The 20,304-nt window shown below is 53.0% G+C and overlaps 2 protein-coding genes across 5 annotated transcripts; both read right to left on the bottom strand.

The window, feature by feature from the left end:
- Positions 1-689: 689 nt before the first annotated feature.
- On the bottom strand, positions 690-13,803 carry LOC140701264 (occludin). 3 transcript variants are annotated; one of them, XM_072977999.2, is made up of 9 exons: positions 12,625-13,803; positions 12,112-12,303; positions 8,222-9,008; positions 6,221-6,379; positions 3,736-3,887; positions 2,873-3,085; positions 2,295-2,466; positions 2,043-2,084; positions 690-1,764 (listed from the first exon to the last, which is right to left on the bottom strand). In XM_072977999.2, exons 3-9 carry the CDS (start codon positions 8,927-8,929, stop codon positions 1,663-1,665), a joined length of 1,548 nt encoding a protein of 515 aa, XP_072834100.2. In that variant the 5' UTR covers positions 8,930-9,008; positions 12,112-12,303; positions 12,625-13,803; the 3' UTR covers positions 690-1,662. The 3 variants fall into 3 exon arrangements, with proteins under 3 accessions (XP_072834100.2, XP_072834102.2, XP_072834101.2); XM_072978001.2 differs by lacking the exons at positions 12,112-12,303; positions 12,625-13,803 and adding an exon at positions 9,340-11,092; XM_072978000.2 differs by lacking the exons at positions 12,112-12,303; positions 12,625-13,803 and adding an exon at positions 9,239-9,326.
- Positions 13,804-13,954: 151 nt separating this feature from the next.
- On the bottom strand, positions 13,955-20,299 carry OCEL1 (occludin/ELL domain containing 1). Of its 2 annotated transcripts, XM_072977997.2 has the most exons (7): positions 20,160-20,299; positions 18,971-19,142; positions 17,150-18,425; positions 16,837-17,021; positions 15,772-15,943; positions 15,447-15,497; positions 13,955-14,429 (listed from the first exon to the last, which is right to left on the bottom strand). In XM_072977997.2, exons 3-7 carry the CDS (start codon positions 18,203-18,205, stop codon positions 14,304-14,306), a joined length of 1,590 nt encoding a protein of 529 aa, XP_072834098.2. In that variant the 5' UTR covers positions 18,206-18,425; positions 18,971-19,142; positions 20,160-20,299; the 3' UTR covers positions 13,955-14,303. The 2 variants fall into 2 exon arrangements, with proteins under 2 accessions (XP_072834098.2, XP_078235063.1); XM_078378937.1 differs by lacking the exons at positions 18,971-19,142; positions 20,160-20,299 and adding an exon at positions 18,540-18,938.
- Between the last annotated feature and the right edge of the window lie 5 nt (positions 20,300-20,304).

The raw sequence follows: 20,304 nt of genomic DNA, 5'->3' as shown, positions 1-20,304 counted from the left end.
CGTTGTTTCAAGAGGCCGTCGTAAATCCAGGCCTCCCTTGATCCGAGACTGCGCCAGGCATTAAACTACAACTCCCATCAGCCTGAGGCAGGGTGGACGATGGGCACAGATTGCAAGGGTTGCCTTCCTGAGTTATCTGGGAAAACCAGACTTTTTTCCACTCTTCCGAAACCGCTGTGGGTGGTTCAGGGCCCCTTCTGTTGGGATTTGCACCCACGAAACCGCAGGCCGGAGTTAATACCCAAGGCAGGCAAAGCGTCCGGTGGTGGAACCTCCAGTTAACAGAGCAGTCTATCTATTGCTTAGCAGGAGCAGCCACGGCCGGCTGTGGGCAACTACCTTTTCCCTTCCTCTTGTCTGATGGACGCTTGACCCATGCATCAGTAAAATATTTCTTCCACTTTTCTTAGAAAACCAAGGAAAAGAAGTTGTAATTTGTCTTGATAGAGCAAGGGCAAGCTCTCTGTTTCTCTCAGGATGTCCGAATTGTGGTGGGAACTTTCAGGTTCTTGCAGTTCAGAGCCTGCTGCTCGGTGGATTTCCTGAGCCCACCGGGAGGGTGGGGGAATTCGAACCACGAACAGGAGGAGTTAATCTTTATTCTACATTACAATCCAGGAGAAATTCAACACATAAAGATGTTGATCCTTTTTCCAGCTTCTGACCCACTCTGAGGTTTGCCTTTCAAATAGCTTTCATTGGTTATTTATTTATTTAGGGCGGTGTTTTAGCCATGCACAGAAATCCAGAGCCGACCCAAGAGATTTCGCCACCCGAAGCAAAAAAAATGAATCTCAAAATGTCTCCCATCCCCCTTCATGTGCGAAAAACCTGCCTGCTGCAGGGCACACTGTACAAGATCAAGACTATTTTTTTAAAAAGAACTAAAGAAGAGTTTCTTAATTAAATGCTCTGACACATACACGCACCCCCGAACAGTGCGAAATTCCCAGCAAGGCATTTTCGATTGGATGCTAGCTGCCCTTTTGTGACACTCCCTTGCCTGGAGGGGGATGTGGAATTGAGCGAGAGAATGTGAAAAACTACCATCTATTTTTTGGAGGAAGAGAGAAATAACCAACAGGAATTACATTACAAGGAAACCCCCCCCCCCCAGACCTCCGCTGCTAAAAATTTGTACAAAAACATGACACAGAATCCAGGATTCGAAGAGCTCGCTATAGGCCGCCCGTCCCTGGACGTTCCCAAACGGCAATCTCTTCTCTCTTTTTTGGCACGGAAAACAGAAATAGAAATCCGTTCTTTTTCTAGAACAAAAAAGCTGAGTTCGTGATGGAACGCCGTTGGATCCGCAACCCGTCATTCCGGTGGTGTTTTTTTTTTTGGGGGGGGGGAATGGTTCATACACCAAAGCCTTTTTTTTAAAAAAAATTGTGGCCAAAAGGAAGGAGATAGAAAAAATAAAATTCCGCTTGAGGTCCTGCCGAACCAGGAGGGGGAAGGGTTTGCACCGACCCAAGGAAGACCGTGGGTTTTTGCCGTCTGGCGGTCTCGGGGGCCCCGTGTCCTTCCGGGCCGGCTGGGTAGAGATTGGAGAGCTTGGTATTCCCTTCTCCCCAGGTTGCAGAAACCTGGTGTGTGTATGTTGTGTTTTTCAGGGACGGGGGAAGATTAAAGGGTCCCGTCACCTTGCCAGCCCCCTCAGCCTCGGTGCTTGTCGTACTCGCTCACCATCCGCTTGATGTGGAAAAGCTTGTTCCGCAAGGTCCGACTCTCCGCTTTTTTGCTTTGATAATCCGGCGTCTGTCCAATTTTTTTTTTTTTAAAAAGAAAACACACCGTTATTCCCGGCCCTCTTCAGAGCCCTGAGAAATCCCACTTTTAAACCACCTCTCCCGCCAGCGTGTTTGTTACCACGTATTTTGTGAATGTCTGGAATCTGTGCATCCCAGGAACGGGGCCCGCTTGTGAACTTCCCAGGATTTGGACCACAATTCTGATTAGCCCCCAAATGCTGGAAAAGATAGCGGACGGGAACTGAATTCGCACCTGGAGCTTTGCTGGGCTCAAAGGGTACTCACCCGTTTCAAGTCCTTCAGGCGGTTGTATTCTTCTGCCACCCCCTGTGAAAGAAAATCATCAGAAGTTGGGGAAGTGACAGGATCATGAGCCTTGTAGGAGAACCTCCATGTTCCAACACAGTCTATCTCACAGCTAGGTTGGGTGTTGTCCCCTCCACCCAGCTCTCTAAGTAGCAGAGGTCCGACCTAAAACCCAGCCGTCTTGTTCCCCTTGTGCCTCTGGCTTTTTCTGCCCGTCCGAGAGCCCCTGACCTGGTACTGGAGGCTGTCCACCGCCAGGAGGTCTAGCTGCTTGCTGAGCTGGTTGATCTGGTCGTTGATGCTGTCCATTTCGGCACACAGCGCCTTGTAGCGCTTGAGGTCGGAGTCAAACTCCTGCTTGCATTTTTGGCGAGCCGTGTCCGACGTGATGGGTGGGTACAAGCTGCAGAGAAGGGCGGTGTGGGTGGAAATAAACCCGCATGGTGAGAAAACCATTTCAAAAATAAGAAAAAAGACCCCCATATCCACGGGGGGGGGGGGGGGAATAGCATGTTCTCTCACTCCCTCTAGTGGTCATTTCTACTAATGACATCTCTAGCGAATCCTATACACAGTGTAGTCTCTGGCGGCCAGTTCTGGTAAGTGCATCATTAAAAATCTATATTTTAGAGATTGTTCTATTAATAATTTAAATTATTTTCAGGCCACAGATCCATGATTCCACAGGTAAGGGGATCCTACTGTATATAAATAGGAAACAGAAAAAAATCTGCTCGGATTCTGGGGTGCATCCCCCCACTGTTTTGGGTCTGTTTCCTGCCCAAGATGGGAGCTCTTCCTCTCCTCACCGGCTCCACTCGTCCTTGTCGCGTTCGTCGCTGGATTCCACGGCCGTGGTGTAGTCCGTCTCGTACTGAGATTCCTCCAGTTCCGGGTTCTTCCGCCGCCTCCGGCCCCGGCGGGCAGAGGGCCGGCTGGGCATCTCTCGGACCTTCTCGGCCAAAGTGCTGGAGCTGAAGGCCTGGCCGGGCTTGCCATCCGTGGCTGTGGGGAAAGACGGGCTGGAAAGGACCAGAACAAGGGTGCTGGGGTCACGGCAGGGAGGAGGTCGGCTGGGCCACCCCCTCCTTGCCCTGCATGCCTCTTTTGGATTACAAGCCCCAGGATCCCCGTGCCACCACGTCGTCCAAGCTCTTGGGGTTATAGTCTTAGGAAAGGGAGGGAGAGAGGGAGGAAGGAAATGATGGATGGATGGAAGGAACTGATGATGGATAAGAGGAAGGAAGGAAGGAAAGAAGGAGCTGATGATGGATGAGAGGAAGGAAGGAAGGAAAGAAGGAGCTGATGATGGATGAGAGGAAGGAAGGAAGGAAAGAAGGAGCTGATGATGAATAAGAGGAAGGAAGAAATGAAAGAAGGAGCTGATGATGGATAAGAGGAAGGAAGGAAGGAAAGAAGGAGCTGATGATGGATAAGAGGAAGGAAGGAAGGAAAGAAGGAGCTGATGATGGATAAGAGGAAGGAAGAAATGAAAGAAGGAGCTGATGATGGATAAGAGGAAGGAAGGAAGGAAAGAAGGAGCTGATGATGGATAAGAGGAAGGAAGGAAGGAAGGAGCTGATGATGGATAAGAGGAAGGAAGGAAGGAAATGATGGAAGGAAAGGAAGGAAGCTGGTGATGGATAGAAGGAAGGAAGCCTTCAAGGCCCACCTGCTTGTGTTTTCCGTGGCATGGTAGCCGTTCTCAGAGGTTCTGTAGCTGTAGGGGGCGGCTGAAGCATTGACAGGACTCATGGGCTTCTCCGAATAGGCCAAGGTGGCTGTCTCATCGTGGCTGCTCACCCCATCGTTAACATTCTTCACCTAGGAAAAAGGAAACAACACCCGTTTAAAACCCTTTTCTTTTATAAAACCTTTGCCTTTTCAAGAAGATTCTGGGATACTGGAATAAGACTCGACCGGCAAGACATGGAGGGACTTCTTCTCTCTTAAGGATCATTCCATAGCAGTCAATGCTTTCCATAGTGAGAGACCGGGGAATAAAACAAAATCAGCCATAACTTGGAGAAAGCCACCTTTTGGAAACCAGTTCCCAGAATTTCCCAGCTGGTGGATTCTGGTAATCGTAGTGCAAAAATGGAACTCTTCTAAGCTCTGTGAATGTCGGTGACATCTTGGGAGCCCCCTGTCTCTCTATCCTGGTGCTCTAGCCCTTTGACCCATCCGGCTTCCTCTGGCGTGTATGTGGCCACCGGACAGCTCTCTTCTCCTCCAGGGCTCCCTGCTGACGTTTGCTTTCCAAGCAAGGCAGAGGGTGTCCCGAGGAGACTCTTTATCAGCTCTGCCTTCTGGAGCCATCCTTGAACCCCAGGCAAAATCCTGGAGAGAAGAAGGGTCCAAGTCAGCCGGGATCCAGGCTGATAAAAATGGATAAAAATGAGTAAAAACATTAAGGAAGAGGCAACCTCGTGGCTTTTATGTCAGCACTCCACACAAGGTCCCGACGCCTGCTCCCCAAAATGGAACGGAGGCCGCGGGAATAAATTCCAAATCTGTCCCATTCAGGGGCTCCATTATAAGCTCACAAAAAAGCAGGTAAAATGAAGAACCCTGTAAAACTCAAAAGCTTGCCCTTTGGGGGACCTTTAGAGAATCCCACTGCTGGGGGGGGGGCTTTTTCGGTGGAGAACCCAAGACACGCCATGCTGGAACAGATCAAGTTCTGGTCAAGTCAGGGTTTTAGGAAGCAAAGCTCAGCCACCAGGAATGGTGGAGAGAGAGAGAGAGAGAGAAAAAAAATAAGACCCATAATCCATGGGCCATTTCTTTCGCCTTCACCCCAGACGAAGAAGGGTTTGGGGCTTGCTTTCCTTTTTTTTTTCCCCTGGAGCCACGAAGAAAGCTTTCTTCTCCAACGTGACTTTACACACGCAGCCAGAAGTCATTGGGCAGGGTGGCTTTTTTTGGGGGGGGGGGGGAAGGGACTCGTTCCTGAGGTTAATCATTGACCTAACCGAAACTGTAGTGTTATCGTATGCAAACAAGCAAGAAACAAAACATTTCTGGATTACAGGCACACACACACACACACACACACACTTTCACATCTGACTCTGAGAAATCATAATTCCACATTATTTGTTTTTCCTCCTGCTGGGGTTGATAACCACGGCCTCAGCTCTGGGGCCCATTGAAAAAAAAACAGGATGGTGGAAGGGTCGGGCGCTGGATCCGTCCCTCCAGAAGCCGGCACCGGGTAGCTAGCTTGGCACAGGTATGCTTGTGCTTTGTTGGGAAGGCGAGACTGCCTCTGTTCACGTACAGAGGACAGAAGGCCCACTCCCTCCATCGGCTTAATGCTAAAGGCAGACCAGCGCTCCCAGGTCCGAGAAATGGCCGTCGTTTAAAGACAAGCAGGGCCAGAATGGGGCAAACAATTCAAAAAGGCAATCTAACATGAAAGGTAATTAATGACCACCAAGATCAGATCCCGGGAAGGCCAGAGATGGCCCCTGGGGCTTAAAACTTTTGCAAACGTGCTCTACACCCTCTACCAGACTACAACTCCCATGATCCTTGGCCCTCGGCCATTCTGAGTAAAACCGGCTCCCCCTCTTACATGCCAAAGACATCTACTGGGGAAGGAAGAGGACGAGAAAATCTTAAAAGCATGGGCCGCTCCTGTGTGTGCGGAAGGGTGGGATTCCAAGCCGTTCTAGCTCTACCTAGGGGCTGGGTTATTTCAGGAGGAAGCGGGTTTTTGCCTTTTTAAAAAAAAAGAAGAAGAAGAAAGAAAATGATCATCATTATTTCAATCCACCGCACGGACAGTCCTCGCTCAGCTCATCGTTTCAGCCGAGAACACAATGAGACCCTTATGTGTTTGTAGCCACTGCAACCTCAGCCTGCTAAAAAGTATCCAGACCAGCTTCAAGGATCTTGACCTCTGCCATCATCCTCCGCCTGGCCTGAAGCCACTTCATCTTGAGTTTGGAGGGCCAGAGAACAGAGCCAGGAGGGGAGACCTCTCTTCCCCTCCCGATTTGCAATTGCTTTTCCAAATCGGGAGGGGAAGAGAGGTCTCCCCTCCTGGCTCTGTTCTCTGGCCCTCCAAACTCAAGATGAAGGGGCTAGAAAAGGGAGCCCATTATGCACTCCCCAGAGAGGAGGGGGGAGGAGGAGCAGCCAAGACTTACCCACTCCTCCACGTTGGGACCCTCCTGGAAGGCGGGTGGCTGGTCCCAGTAGATGTTGGGCTTCCCATACCGCCAGATCTTCTGGCGCGTCTTTTGGGCGAAGACGCAGATGACGCAGAGAAGAATCACCAGGAGAAAACCGCAGACGATGGCAATGGCCTGGGGAAGACGGACAGCAAAGCAGAATTTTTTTTTTTGGGGGGGGGGGGAGAGAATTAATTTTATTCCAGTTATATCAGGAGTTCTATTTCTGGTTTTCCGCCCATGAGCAGAAGATGGTGCCTGTCTCTCTTTCGGCCCACAACAGCCTTGTAAGGTAGTCCAGGCTGGGAGGGAAGGACAGAGAAGACAGGTCCGAGGCCCCCGTTGTTGTTTCACAGCTGAGTTTCATGTGAAACCTCACTCACTGCGCCATAAAAAACTCTCTTCAGAGGCCTGTAAGCTTTAATGGTGGTTTTCCTGCTTCCGGGTCAGACTAGATGACCTTCGAGACCCCTTCCCTAGTTCTCGGGCTCCCTTATCTGCCTGACTGGGCAGTTTTTAGGTGTGCCATGACCGCCCTGCCTGCTGATAAACAGACTCTGATTATTTTCTGCCCTGCCCTGAAACTGGTCTCCCCCCCCCCCCCGCCGTTCCCATGATAAGTTTCTTCCACTGCCAAAGCATTTCCTTGGGGTGGTGGCTTTCGTTGCAACGTTGGGAGCGCAAGGATGGCGTGGGCGCAGAAGTCAACAGAGAGAAGCGACAGAAACTCGGGGGGGGGGGAAATAGGGGCGCCCGCCCAGTTCCACTCGGCACCCTCACCTAGAACATCCATTACATTTGGAGGAATTCATGAATATTTTTCTCTTCTGTTTGGTAGGTCACTCTCCCCTCCAAAGGAAAGCAAAACTCCCAGAATTTAAAGAGTTTCAAGAAACGGGGGGAATTCAAGTGGCCAGTCCTGTTGAGACCTAAGAGGCGGAGCTTGTTCGGGGAGGGGTGGACCCCAGAAGCAGGAGGGTGCCTGCCTCTTTTAAAAAGCCCTCTCTCTCTCCCCCACCTGCCCGAAACTACAGTGGTGCCTCGCACAGCGAGGTTAATCCGTTCCGGATTAACCCTCGCTGTGTGAAAACATCGCTGTACGGATCAAAAAAAGCCATTAGAACGCATTAAACTTAGTTTAATGCATTCCAATAGCAGCTTTACTCACTGTACAGCGATGTTTCTCCGATGGCCGGCAGCTATTTTCGCGCCCTCCCCTCGCTTAACGAGGGTGCCAAAACGCTGCGCGCTGCCATTTTGGGGCTTCCGGTGGCCATTTTGAAGCCGCCGAACAGCTGATCGGCGGGTCGCAAAGCGAAGGTCGGTAAGCAAACCGCTTACCGACCTTCGCTCTGCGATTTTGAGCCATAGGGGCCGTCGGCATGCGATCACATTTGCGATCGCTAGAACGGCCCCGTTGTGCAGATTCGTCGTTCTATGGTGCACTCGTGCGAGGCACCACTGTATCTAAAAAAACATCACCACCACCCCATTTCCCCACAAAACCGGATGTTAAGACTTGTCTTTCCCAAAATAGTTTTTTTTAAGGGAAAGTGAATAAGGTTGGGAGAAGTGGGAATTAATTTTCTCTCCTCCCCCCCAAAAAAACCTCACAAGTAAGCTCATCTCTAGCCTTTGGTGCCTTCTAAGGGGGTCGGTCATTGGGGGCCGAGCTCTGCGGAGCCCAGCCCCAAATAATCATCATCCCAAGGAGCACTGTGAGGATTGTAAGCCAGAGGCTCAGGAACGAGGGATTCACTAACAAGGAACACACACACACCCTGCGCTCCCTTATAATAAGGGTAACCTTTGAACAGCAGAGTTGGAAGGGATCCCTCAAGGTTGTCCGGTCCAGCCCCTCTCAAGGAGACGCTGTGGGGAATTCAAACTCCCAATCACTGGCTCCGCAGCCAGCCAGAGACCCAAACCCCGGAGCTCTCCCCCACTCCACCCCCTCGGACCCTCGGACGCCCTCACCTCCTGGGGGTCAACCATGCAGTAGTGGTAGAGGTACTGGTTGAAGTAGGCCCCGGTGGCGTAGATCTGGTTGCACATGGCCAGCATGGGGTTGGCGTTGTAGTAGTAGCTGCCGTACATCTGGGCCCGGGGGTTGACGCCCATGATGTAGACGATGGAGGCGATCAGCATGATGACGGCCAGGATGGCGCAAACCACCAGGACCACCAGGTAGAAGCGCCGGGAGCGGGACCCGGCCGACTTGGTGAGGCTGGTGATGGCTAGCGCCAGGAGGGCAACGAAGCACAGCACCGACATGGCGATCATGAAGCCAGTGGCCGCCCGGGGGTTGGTCATCCCCCCGTAGTAGCCGCCGCCGTAGTAGCTGCTGCCGCCTAAGCCACTGCCATAGTAGGTGCCCCCCATGCCGCCCCCGTAGCCCCCCATGCCGCCGCCGTAGCCGTAGAGCCCCCCATAGCCATAGCCGTACTCCCAGGCCAGGGTGGAAGCCACACAGGCGAAGATAGCCAGGCAAAGGAGCAGCCCGACGGCCTCCAGGATCCTCACCACCCCCGGCGGGGAGTTCCACTTGTAGAAAAGCTGTGGGACGTCCTCCACGTAGTAGGAGCCCGGAGGTGGCGAGTGGAGATCGTAGCCATAGTCGTCCTCGCCCGGAGGGCCGTACCCCATGGGGGAGCCCTCGTAGCGCTTCTTGCTGGTGGGGTACATGGTGCCTCGCGCCCGGCGGCCCTCAGCGGCGGGGGAGAGTCATGGGCCGCGGAGTCCCAGCGCCGAAGACCGCCAACGGCTGGAAAGACAAGCCAATCAAAACCGGTCAAGGACCTTTCGCCCGGGAGATCTGGTCCTTGGGGGCGGGAGGGGGGGAGGAGGAGGAGGAGGAGGAGGAACCCTGGGGGACCCAAAGTTGGAAAACCCTCTTTTAGGGCCGGGGGGGTAAGGGGTGGGTGGGTGAAACATGAATTTAAAGGAAAAAAGCGGAGGAAAGAAAGAGGAGGGAGAAAGGGAGGATTGAAAGACCTCAGAGCCAAGCTCCTCATCCTTTTGCTTGCTCAGGATCAATGCGGCACGACCCGGTTCTTCTCCCCACAACAAAAGAAAAATGCCTCCCCCCCTTTTACCCCAAGAGCGGCCAGTTGCCGACCAGGCTGTTCCCGCAGAGGTCACGCCCGCCGCCACCCCTTGGCACAGCCGCTCAGCCTGCCCGAGGTCCTTCTGGGTGCCTCTCCGCGGCAGCCGTCTGCTTGCTTGCCTGCCTGCCTCCTGGGTGTGTGTTGCTTTTGCAGTCCCTTGAAAGCACAACTCTCAAACGCACAAAAGCCCAGGCGAACCGAAAGCTCAGCTTTCATCTGATAAATAAGTAATCGGGTTGTGTTTTCCTCTTTTTTAACTCTCTCTCTCTTTCTTGGCAGCTGCCTTTGAGCACACAGAACTTCTTCCCCGGCCAAACACAGACCGCCTCCCCCACTGCCCCGGCCCCAAATCCTGGCACGGACACGCTCCACCTGCCTGCCTTTGTTTTCCCCCAACACACAGGGAGGCAAAAAAACAGTGCAAAACCTAAACACAGCCTTGTTCCCATGGTCCATTCAGGGCCATGCTTTAAAAAAAATGGAGAAAAAGGCAGCCTTTAGCCATGATCTGCTGCTCTAAAAGGAATATAGGCACGGCCAGGAATCTGGGAAAAATCCAGATTTGAGCCCCCGACAGAAACGGGAAACTCACTCGATGGCCTTGGTCCCGTCCTACCTTGCAGTGAAAAAGGGGGGACGGAGAGAGCCATAAATTTGATCTCCATGGAGTTAAAACCAAACCCCAGTGGAATTCATAGATACAGGTTCCCCTAGGAGCGTAGACAAGGGTCTCTCTGCTTTCAGCCTCGCTTTTTCCCGTAACCCGAACCCCCTCCTCAACCCAAAGAAACAGGATCCCTGCCGCGGTGCACTTTCCTCTGCCCTCCTCCACCCTATTTCCTTTCGTATCGTGTCCAGCAGGGAACTCTGTTCTCTTTCCAACATCTGTGCAAACGGGTGCTTTTTAATGCACCAAAGGTTGAGTTCTTCGGGCACTAAGAACTAACAATAATAATCATGAATAATAAAAGAGGAGGAGCTTGGGGAAGCCTCAAATTCCTAGCGGTTATTCTCCCTGTTCTGATTCATGCTCGGAGAAATCGTTTCATTGGGGACGGCAGTCAAAAATGCTTTAGTTCTGATAATTATATGGATAAAACTGTAAGAATAACAAGAAAAGAACAGCAGGCCTCCTTCGCTGCAATGCAGCTGGAAGCTGAGATAAGGTGGATTTTCTTTTTTAAGGGGCCAACTTGCAGCCTCTCCCCGTCGTCCCCCTCTGAGCTTGCAGGAAAGGGAACAAACACGGGTTTTTCAACAACGCCCTGGAGTGTGTGGGGGTGATATCTGGGGGATAATGAGTGCATTTCTCCCACACCCAGCCCCATGGCGGCTTCCTCCCTGAGCAGCCTCACTTCCGCCTTCCTGGCCTTGCCAGGTTTCCTTTGGATTTTGCTTTCTGCCTGCGAGGCTGGGATTTTCATTGACGTTTATTGTTTGGGGGATTTTTCCTCCCCTCCCTGCTCTCCTTTCCCCCAGAAGGTCAGCCAGGGCTTTGAAGGAATCCCCTGCGGCGTTTTGGCCCTCGTCTTCGCCCGAGGTTTGACGTGGATAGGAAAAAGGGGAGAGGACTTGGTGGAGGAGGGCAAGAGGGGGATGCGGGGGGGGGAGAGAGAGAGAGACCGGGAGCGCCAACGTTTGGATAAAAACCCTCAGAGGTGAGAGCAGGAGGGAGAAAAGACCCCACGGGGCGAGTCTAGATGGCCTTCGGATATCCCCAAAGGACACCCTTCCCGTTCCACAGCTCTGGCAACTGAGCCTCCCCTGGCAAGGCTGAGAGCAGCAGAGACGGGGGGGCGAAGCGCCTTTTGAGGGTGGAGGGAGGGATTACAGTTCCCACCATCCATGTGAAAAGGCTACTGGGACGGGAAAGCCCTAGTTCTCAAGGGTGCCCACACCCACTCCACACCACACCCAATGGGGGCAGGAGCGCTGAGAGGGCAAAGGACACGGGGTTGCCTCGAGTGCCGCTCCCTCCTTGAAACACCCATGCCGCCGCCTCCTGTTCTGGGCTGCCTGAGGCTGCCGCCTGGCTCTGCCCAAAAGGGAAGGCTGGTCCTGCTCAAGAGCAGGTGGAACTTAAACCTGCAAGACCAGGGAGGGAGGGCGCGCTCGGCGGGCAGAAAAAATATCTACCGACCGAAGGGCATCGGACGCCATGCAGTGTTATTTCGAGGGGGTGGGGAGAACGTGTCTGGCAAACCTTTCACTGTGATGGATGATGACCAAACTCCACCTTGTCCAGTCCCTTCAAGGGCTGTGAGAAGCCCCCCCCCCCCGTTTCCTTTCCTGTGAGGAGTCTCTCGCCATCTCTCTCCTGCAGCTTTCACCCCGTTAACACCCAAGATTAGGGGAGCAGGAAGCCAACTTCTTGGCTCTCCCTTCGCCTCTATTTTCACCCCCATTCCAAAATTTTTATGCACTTTTTTCCCCTCGTCTCCCTTTCCTTGCTGGGGGCGGGCAATCTCTCTTGCCCCATGATGTTTTCAGGGTTGCCCCCTCCTGCCTCCTTACTCCCCCCCCCAGCTTTGTTCTCTCCTGGGCACCAGAACGGGGCGATGTACCCCCAAGGGTGTCCACACCACTGATTTGTGAAACGTTCACACAGACACACACACAGACACACGGTCGTCCCCTATTTCAACAAATCTGGACATTTTTAGGGCATCAGGAAGGGCATTTCCTTCCAGAGCAGACAGATGTGGGCAGGAAAACACAGCCCACCTCTGGAAACACCATCCACCCTTTCGCCGTCCTTACCTGGGTCAGCCCAACAACCTCTCGGTGGTTCTCGGAGGGCAGGCCGCTACCCGCTGGCCGTGGGGGTGCTCATTATTTTCAAGGGGGCCCCAAGAAAGGGCAGGTTTTTCTCTTCCACTGCAGGGTCTCTGGAATCCGATTCGTGGGCGATCCAAGGGGAAGGTGTTGACTGAAACCGAAGGCGTCCCCCTCCTAGAGAAAAAGCGAGCGAGAGAGAAAAACACACCTTGGTGTTTAGATGATTCTTCTTTTCTCGGTCTTCCCCTTTACACCTTGCGCTCCTCCCTTTAAAGCCCAAGCGGAAGGTTTAATCATTACTTGGAGCGCACAATAGTTCTCTCTCTCTGGGCAGGAGGCCACGGCCGCGCACGTCGGTGCCAACTTTGGAGACCGCGGGCGGTTGGTACAAGGCTGAACATAGACGTACGCACATATCCAAGAGCCTGGCAAGGCAGGGAGGGGGGGGCAGAAAACCACGTCCTGAAAGCTTCAAAACCCTCCTTCCTCGCTTACCCCCTTCTGCTCCAGGGCTTGGCGGCCGCGTCTTTAGTCCAGCGTGCAAAATCGGAGCCGACACCTCCAGGCGGGGTGGACCTCCGTCTCGTCCTGCATCCGTCTGCACCGAGAGCGTCGGTGCCGGAAAGCGCCGGCCCGGCCTCTGCCAAGCGGCCACCCGGAGTGAGGAAGCAAAGAACACAACACAAACCAGCTGCTAAGCTTTTAATCCCTTGGAACGCCCGCTCCTTCCTGGCCGACGTGGCCGGGACAGACTCGGGGCCACTTGGGGGTGGGTGGGTGTTGCGTTTGCCACCTGAGCATAAAAGTCCCAGTATTTCCAAAACATAACTTGACTAGGCCTTAATTACACAAAACAATGAAAAGAGGAATTTTTTCCAGGTAACTTAACTACACAAAAGGGAAATACAAGAGTAACTTTGTCCAACTTAATTACCCCCCAAAAGGAAATAGATAAGAGTAACTTCTTTGGCCAACAGATTCTCCTCCTCCATTTTATCCTGAATGATCAGCTGTAACAATCTGCACTTTTTTGCTTCCCGTTCCATGGCTGGCATCTTCCCGGTTTTTGCCCTTAAGTTTCTTCCACTGTTTCTCAGTTTTACTCCATTCCCTTTAAAATGTCTTCCTGGCTCACCTTCTTGCTCCCAGAAGTTCAGAGCCTCCTGCAACAAACCCACATATCAAAAAATAGATGCCTTGGGTGGTTGTTTTGGTTTTTCCACCTACTAGCCACTGCTGGGAGTCCCTAATTCCCTAGGTGTGGAGGAGAATCGAGAAAGGTGAAATGACCCGGAGAGGCGAGGGCGCCACGCCTGACGTGTTCCTGTCAAGCCCAGGGTGCAAAACTGCTCTGGGGAAGTGGCCAAGCTGCGCTGGCTCATCCAGTGGACCGCTTCTGCCCAGGGCCAGCCCGGTTTTGTGCGTGGTGTATGTGTGGACGTTGCCATGTCCGCTCTGCCCCCCTCCCCAGCCACCTCATGACTCTGAGACTGGAATGCAACTCTGCAGGGCTCAGCCTTTGAAGACCGAGGGGTTGGCGGGGTGGGAAAAGCTGGAAAGATTAAGCCTCCCCTCCATCGGTTTACTTAATCAGTCCCTGGAGGCTTCCAAACTTTGTGGTTGCCTCCACTTCCCAAAAGGGAACAGCCCCTCCCATCGTCCCCAGGGGGGGAAGAAAAAAACAGGCAGTGAGGGGATGATGGGGGTTGTGTGTTTTTAAAAACAAGCCCTCCTCCCGTTACTCATTGCGGTGCTCAAAAATGGAAATCCCTTGTCTCTATTCGTGACAACGTTTTCTCGGGGAGAAAGCTCATTCATGGCATGGTTCCTTATAGCATTATTCCTCTTTTATTTTCAGCCCATGAAATAAAATAAAATAAACACAGCCCTCAGCTGGGAGAGAGTTTATGCCATCCTGCTACAAATCCTAAGACGGGTTTCTTTTTTAATGCTCGTCCCAATGGGAAACAGTCTTTCCGAAACTGTCCCCAAATGCAGAAAAGCTTTCCTTGTCCAGAGAGCAGTGGGTTTTCTCTGAAGAAAGATTCCCCTCTCACCGGCCCTGAAAAAAAATAAACCCTCCCCATTTTCAGCAAAGAGAAACATCGGGTAGTTTTTTTTGGGGGGGGGAGAGCTGTTCCGTGCCCGCTTGGGGGAGGGGGGGGAGGCGTAAGTCAGAAGTAGACGGAGGAGCCTCCCTCGCCGTTCTCACGGTCGTAGGCCTGGATCTGGCCCTTGAGGTGAGCCAGCTTCCTCTTCAGGTATTCGCAACGCTCTTGCTTCTCCAGGAAAGCCGGGTCCTTGAGAGGTTTGGAGTCGGGGTTGGGGGGAGCAGGTAGCAGACGGGGGAGGGTGGGGTGAAGGAAAAGCACAATTTTTAAAAAACCACCACGCTTCCACCCTGCTCCAGAGCAGCCCTCCAACTTCCCCCAGCGCCGAGGGCTGGGCTGTAAAAATGTGCAAGAGAAGCACGGGTCAGGCGTATGGCAACTAAATGTTGCAGCGCTGGTCTCTCTCCATTTCTCTCTTTCTCCTCCTTCCTTTCCCACCCAACCAGCCACTTGGAGTGTGGGGGAGCCCCAGCTCTTTCCAGCAAGGCCTCGAGATCAGACCCAGGGAGACATAAAACCCGGCCGAGGGGTTGCAAGCAAAAACCATAGGTTTTTGGTGGATTTTAATTGCTGAGAGAAAACAGGGTATCTATATTTGGATGGTGAAAGTTGTGTATATTTTAACTTTTTTTTGTAGTGTTGTCCAGTTTTACCTTGGGGAAGAGCACCTCATTTCGTTGCACCCACTTGTGAGCGCAATGACAAATAAATTTCTTATGTCTTATGTCTTATGTCTTATGAGATCAGACCCAGGGAGACATAAAACCCGGCCGAGGGGTTGCAAGCTCCCCCAACGGGGACCGCCAGTCGGCTGAGCCCTCCCTCCCTTCCATTTCCTGCCGGGTTGGTTGGCTGTCCAGCCGATGTTCAACGCCAGCAGTTCGGGACCTACATCCTTCTCATTCCTGATGGGGCTGAAGGTTATTTTTCGGGGTGCATACATGGAACGATCTTGCCCCTTGGTTTTGCCCTTGAACACATCCAGGGCCGTCCCTAAACCAGACCCACGTTCAACAGGACCCACAGCTGCTTAAAGGCCCGGCTATGAGATATTTCTCCAGACCATTTTAATAAATGAATCATAAATCAGCAACGCTCCACCGCACCAGCCCTACAAGGCAGGCTGGGGGGGGGGGAGAAAGAGCCATCAAGGAGAACGAAGAAGGCTTTTCCGGACATTTTTAGCCCTGGCTTTTCCGCCCTTACCTTCTTCTTGCGTTCGTATTCTTTCCGCAAAGCCGAGGCACGCCTTTGCTCCTGTGGGAGGGGAAAAGCCTCCCGTCAGCTTTCTCACAAGAAGACCCCTGCCAGAAGCCTCCACCGCTCGCGGAACGGGCCAGGATTTCCGGGAATGCAAGCCAGGAGCCACAGAGCCCTCTTGTTGGCCCCGTCTTGCTCAGACGGGCAGCAGCTCCCCTGGAAAGCCTTGGACTACAAGGCCCAGAATCCCCATCCAGCAGAAGACACAGAGAGAGAGAGAGAGAGAGAGAGAGAGAGCGATCTGGAAGGTCTGAGAGGGATTGAGACCCACCTTCTGGCTCTGGTACCGGCGGGGCAGCTTGGCCATAGCCTCGTCCAGCAATCTGAACTTCTGCAGGGCTGCCTGGATCTCACGGTGAAGTTCCTTGTATTCGCCGTACTGATCGCTGAAGACGGCTTTGTACTTCTCCCGCTCCTCTGTGCTTCTGACGGCCGGGTACTTCCTGGTGGAAGGAAGAGCGGAAAGGCAACTTTAGGAGGTGTCTTTTCCTGGAAGCGCAGGAAGTTTGAGAGGGGACCCCCCGAGGGCATCCATCTGACCCTCCCAGCTGGGGCAAGATTTGCATGCCAGTGTCTTCCCTAACACGCTTTCGGAGGTGGCGAGAGAAAAAGATTGTGTATTGATAGAATTTGGACCACACCGTTTTGCCAAGACTTGTAAAATTTCCAAAAAGTTCCATTAAAAAAAAACCCCAAGGAAAAGAAGTGTTTTTTCCCAGGGAAAAAATTGGAAATTTTCAAAAATTGTACATCTCTAGTTTTACCTAAACCTTGGAAAGAAAGTTCCAGTTTTGTTTTGTTTTTTAACATGACAATTTCCACGTAGGAAGGCAGGATTCAGAAAGTTAGAATCTGAAAAAGTAACTTTTCCTATCTGGGCTGAAAGCCTTGGTTAGAGAAATGTGGAAAAACTCTGCACGTGATCTTGAATCCATTTGGAGATTTCAAGTTTTTTTTCCCCCAATGGGATAATGGCGCCCGGTTGCTTTTAAATGCATTTTTAGTACCATCTTATTTTCCGTTTTTAATACACTACTTGCTTAATTTTTTAAAAAAATATCTGTACACTTACTGTTTTTGGCTTTTATATATAATCTGGGCCCTTTTTAAGGAGAAAAAGGCGGGGTAAAAATATTTTAACTCAATCAATCAAGGAAATAAATCAAGTTGCTCCAGCTGAAAAGGCCCGCCAGAGGCCACCGGGAGTTGTCCTTCACCGGGAAGAACATAAACCTGGAAAGATCCTGTGTCCGGGCTTTCAACGGCGACCTGGCCAAAGAGAAGCCCCAGAAACAAGGAGCGTTACACCCCAAGAGACGGATTCTTCCTGACTTACATAATATAATCCGGGACGATGTGAGGCTTGGGGTTGTATCCGGTCGGGATGGCGTAATTCAGCCTCTCCGGATCCTCACTCTTCTCGGAGAACTCCACCCGCCGTATGGACGTCCCGGGAGGCCGAGGGGTGGCCCCCAAGGAGGCTGCAGGCTTGGGGGCCTCTCGCAAGAGGACAAGCTTTGGCTGCGGAAGGAGGAGGGAGAGATGGAGAACACCATGCACCAGGGAGAAATCCCCAAATCCCACCGCTGGGCCGATCCCGGGGAACCCCTCGCCCTCGCCCGCCCACCTGAGGGGTCTCGGGGCGTCACCTGCACTGGCGGGCCCCTCCGGCCGCCTTCGTGGCTCCACATCCGGAGGCAGACGAGCGCGCCGGCCAGGTAGAGCAAGGTGTTCAGGAAGAGGAAGGTGAGGGCGGCCACCTGGCCCCCGCCCACCCGGCAGATGGCCGCCACCAGCGGGTTGGCGGCGAGGAGCGAGTAGCAGAGGCCCCCGCGGTTGATGTCGTGGACGTAGGCGAGGGAGGCGGCCAGGTAGAGCAGGGAGAGGAAGAGGTTGAGGCCAAACTCGGTCAGCGGCCACCAATGCGCCCGCAGGAGGATGGTCCGGTAGTACATGGTCACCCCCAGGCCCAGCAGGATGACGGTCACCAGCCACGCCAGGCTGGCCACCGCCAGCACAAAGGCCGTCATCGGGCCGTAGTAGCTGTACCCGGCACCCACGGCCCCGCCATAGGGCCACTGGCCACCCCCGTAGAGCTGGGACCACTGGTAGTCCTTCTGGAGATAAGCGGCTGTGCAGGCAAAAGCCATCCCGCCCAAGATCAGCTCCAGAGCTCCCATCAGCCTCAGGAGGCCCGGCCACGATTTCATGTAGGCGTACTTGCTCTCGTAAGCTTCGAGCTTCCCCTGGTAGCCCGGGGGAGGAGTGGACCTCCCACCCTGGCTCCTGGGGGTCGGCACCGCCTTGCCCGACTGCTGATCGGTGGAGGAGGCCAGGGGGACCTTCTCATCATCATCTCCACTGCTGACGCTTCCCTGCTTCGTGTCTTTGCTGAGGCTCTCGAGGCCCTCAGACACCATCCTCTTTGGGCGTTCCAAAACCGGGGACACCGGTGGAGAGCTCCGGAAATCTTTTGGGGTGTAGGTCGGAAGGGAGGTCTCGGCCTGGGGCCGTCTCCACCATCCCCGGAAAGCGTTCTTCCACGACGGGGGAAGGAAACGCCGGACGGGCTTCAGAGAAGATGCCTCTTGATCCGGAGAGCTGTCCGTCCAAGCCGACGCCAAGCCAGGAGGAGAGGAGCCGAAATGCCGCGGGGATCCGGGGATCGTGGGAGACCTTCCCGAGGATCTGGCCCATGGCTCCATCAGAAGTGGATGGCTCTTACAAGATCGACCAGCCGTGGTGTCCCTTTGGCCCCGTCGGAAGCAGACTTGGCCTCAGCAGGACCCTTCCCGAAGGCTTCCGGGCTCAAAGCGTGCCGGCCTCCAACATCCTTTGCAGGCGTCACTCATGGAAGTGGGTGGGACGGGACACCCCTTCTCCCTCTCGGATCAAATTCGTGGCTTCATTTGGACCGGCAGCTGCCTGAGCAAAAGAAGGATAAACAAAACATTTAGGCCACTGCCTGGACGTTGAAACGGAGAGGAGGAGACGGCGTGGCAGGAAAGCTTTTTTTCTCCCACGTGAAGCATGATTCACCTGCTTTTCAGCTCCCACACCTAAGGTTACCCTCCTGTGGGGCTGGGCAGGCGCCATGTTTTCCTACTGAAAGGGCCTGTCCGCATCTCGGCCGACACCGACGGCCAGCCTCCGGCCTAAAGAGAGTCCTATCTCCTCCACCTCTTTTCCAAGCCAGTCTTCTCCTACAAGGATAATGGCAAGGATTTTTAAAAAAATTTCCCTTCCTTCCCAGTTCTCTCAAACGTCACCCTTTCCTCAACCTGAAGACTTCTGTACAACGTGGAAGCTTGCCGATTTTCTAGTGTTTTAGTGGGGAAAGAAAGCTGCGACTCCGATCAGAACTTTTTCTATTTGTTTTTGATTTCTCAAGATGTCAGTACCTCCACCCGCCACCCGGGGGGGGAGGTTTCCCCTTCTTCCCCCCCCCAAAAAAATCCATTTCACAGTACCTTCGACTTTTTTTCAGGAGACCCAGCACGGCACAGGTTTTGGAAAGGGGAGACGCCAGGAGTGGGAACCGACGCGAAGCCGGTCGAAGCCTCAAAGGAAAACGGTCGGCTTCCTCTTTCCTCGCCTAGCGGGAAGCAGCCCTTCGGATCAAAGAGGACTTTTGCTGAGCAACTGTGAGCAAACAAAACAAATTAAATACATCCAGAAATAACACGGTGAGACTCAGAAGGCGTCCAAGCTCTGTGTCCGACGTGCTATCGGGCTCCGGGGCAGTTAAATATTAACTGTGGCCCAGCTGGAAATATGAAAAAACAAAATGTCACACGGAGACCAAGGTGTGCAAGTGATAAATCAGCTCCCCAAGGGTGTGATTTGACACAACTGTGCTCACCAATGCAAGGGAAATGTATTCCCCCCCCCCCCGCGCTGTCTTCATTTCTTCTGGAGCTGCCTTTTTAAAAAAGCCTGCCATTCCTCCCACGAGCTCCAGATGGCGCCCTTGGTTTTTTTTCCTCTGCCTACTTTAAGCCAACTTGGCCAGAGATGATGGTTGTTGTAGTCCAAGGGCCTCCTGAAATGAAGACCCTTCCAATCTCTGTAACATCAAACGCCCTCCACGCATCTCTTAATCCCTGTTAAGAGGCAATAGGAAGGGGCTGCTGTGACAGAGTTTGCCCACGAGATGGCGCCAAAGGCACAGGAAAAAAGCCCGTTGTGAGGACTTTCTCAAGCTGAGCGGTGAATGCCATTCAGCGCCTGGAAAAGTTACTTTTTTTTGGTGGACCACTGGCCCTCCTGGTTTCTGAGCTGTAAATATTTTTAAAAGCCATTTTCCCAACTACGCAGGCTGGCTGGGGGGATGATGGGATCTGTTGTGCCTCAAGTAACCTTTCTATGTGCTTTGCACTGGCGCTCAGGGATTTTGAAACCTGGCCATGTTTTTTTTTTAAAGTAAGTTTTTCTAAGCTCCTCCAAGTCTGCCACCTTGGGCCAGGCCGGATTGCGTTTTTGAGCAACCGTACATCGCCTTGAACCCCCTGGGAGGAAAGACAGGGGTGGATACATTTAAACAATTAAGTAAAAAATAAATAAGGGTTTTTGGACTCGTTGGCCTCAGAAGCCCCCCTCCTTTCCGACTCCATTAGTCTAGGATTCGAATAAATAGCTAAGGAACCGTGTGTGACTCACAGGCTGGCACACGGTGTGGCAAAAAAATGGGTCTCCCTCCGAATAAAAGCAGCCCATTGCCGTCTTTGCTGATGTTTCGTCTCCACCTTATGGGGATCCGTCTGTCGTCCTGCCTCTGTAGCTCAGAAGCAGCAGAAACCTGCAA

This window comes from Pogona vitticeps, chromosome 7 (assembly GCF_051106095.1).
Source record: "Pogona vitticeps strain Pit_001003342236 chromosome 7, PviZW2.1, whole genome shotgun sequence".
In the NCBI taxonomy this organism is placed as follows: Eukaryota; Metazoa; Chordata; class Lepidosauria; order Squamata; family Agamidae; genus Pogona; species Pogona vitticeps.
This window is presented reverse-complemented; position numbering and strand designations above follow the sequence as displayed.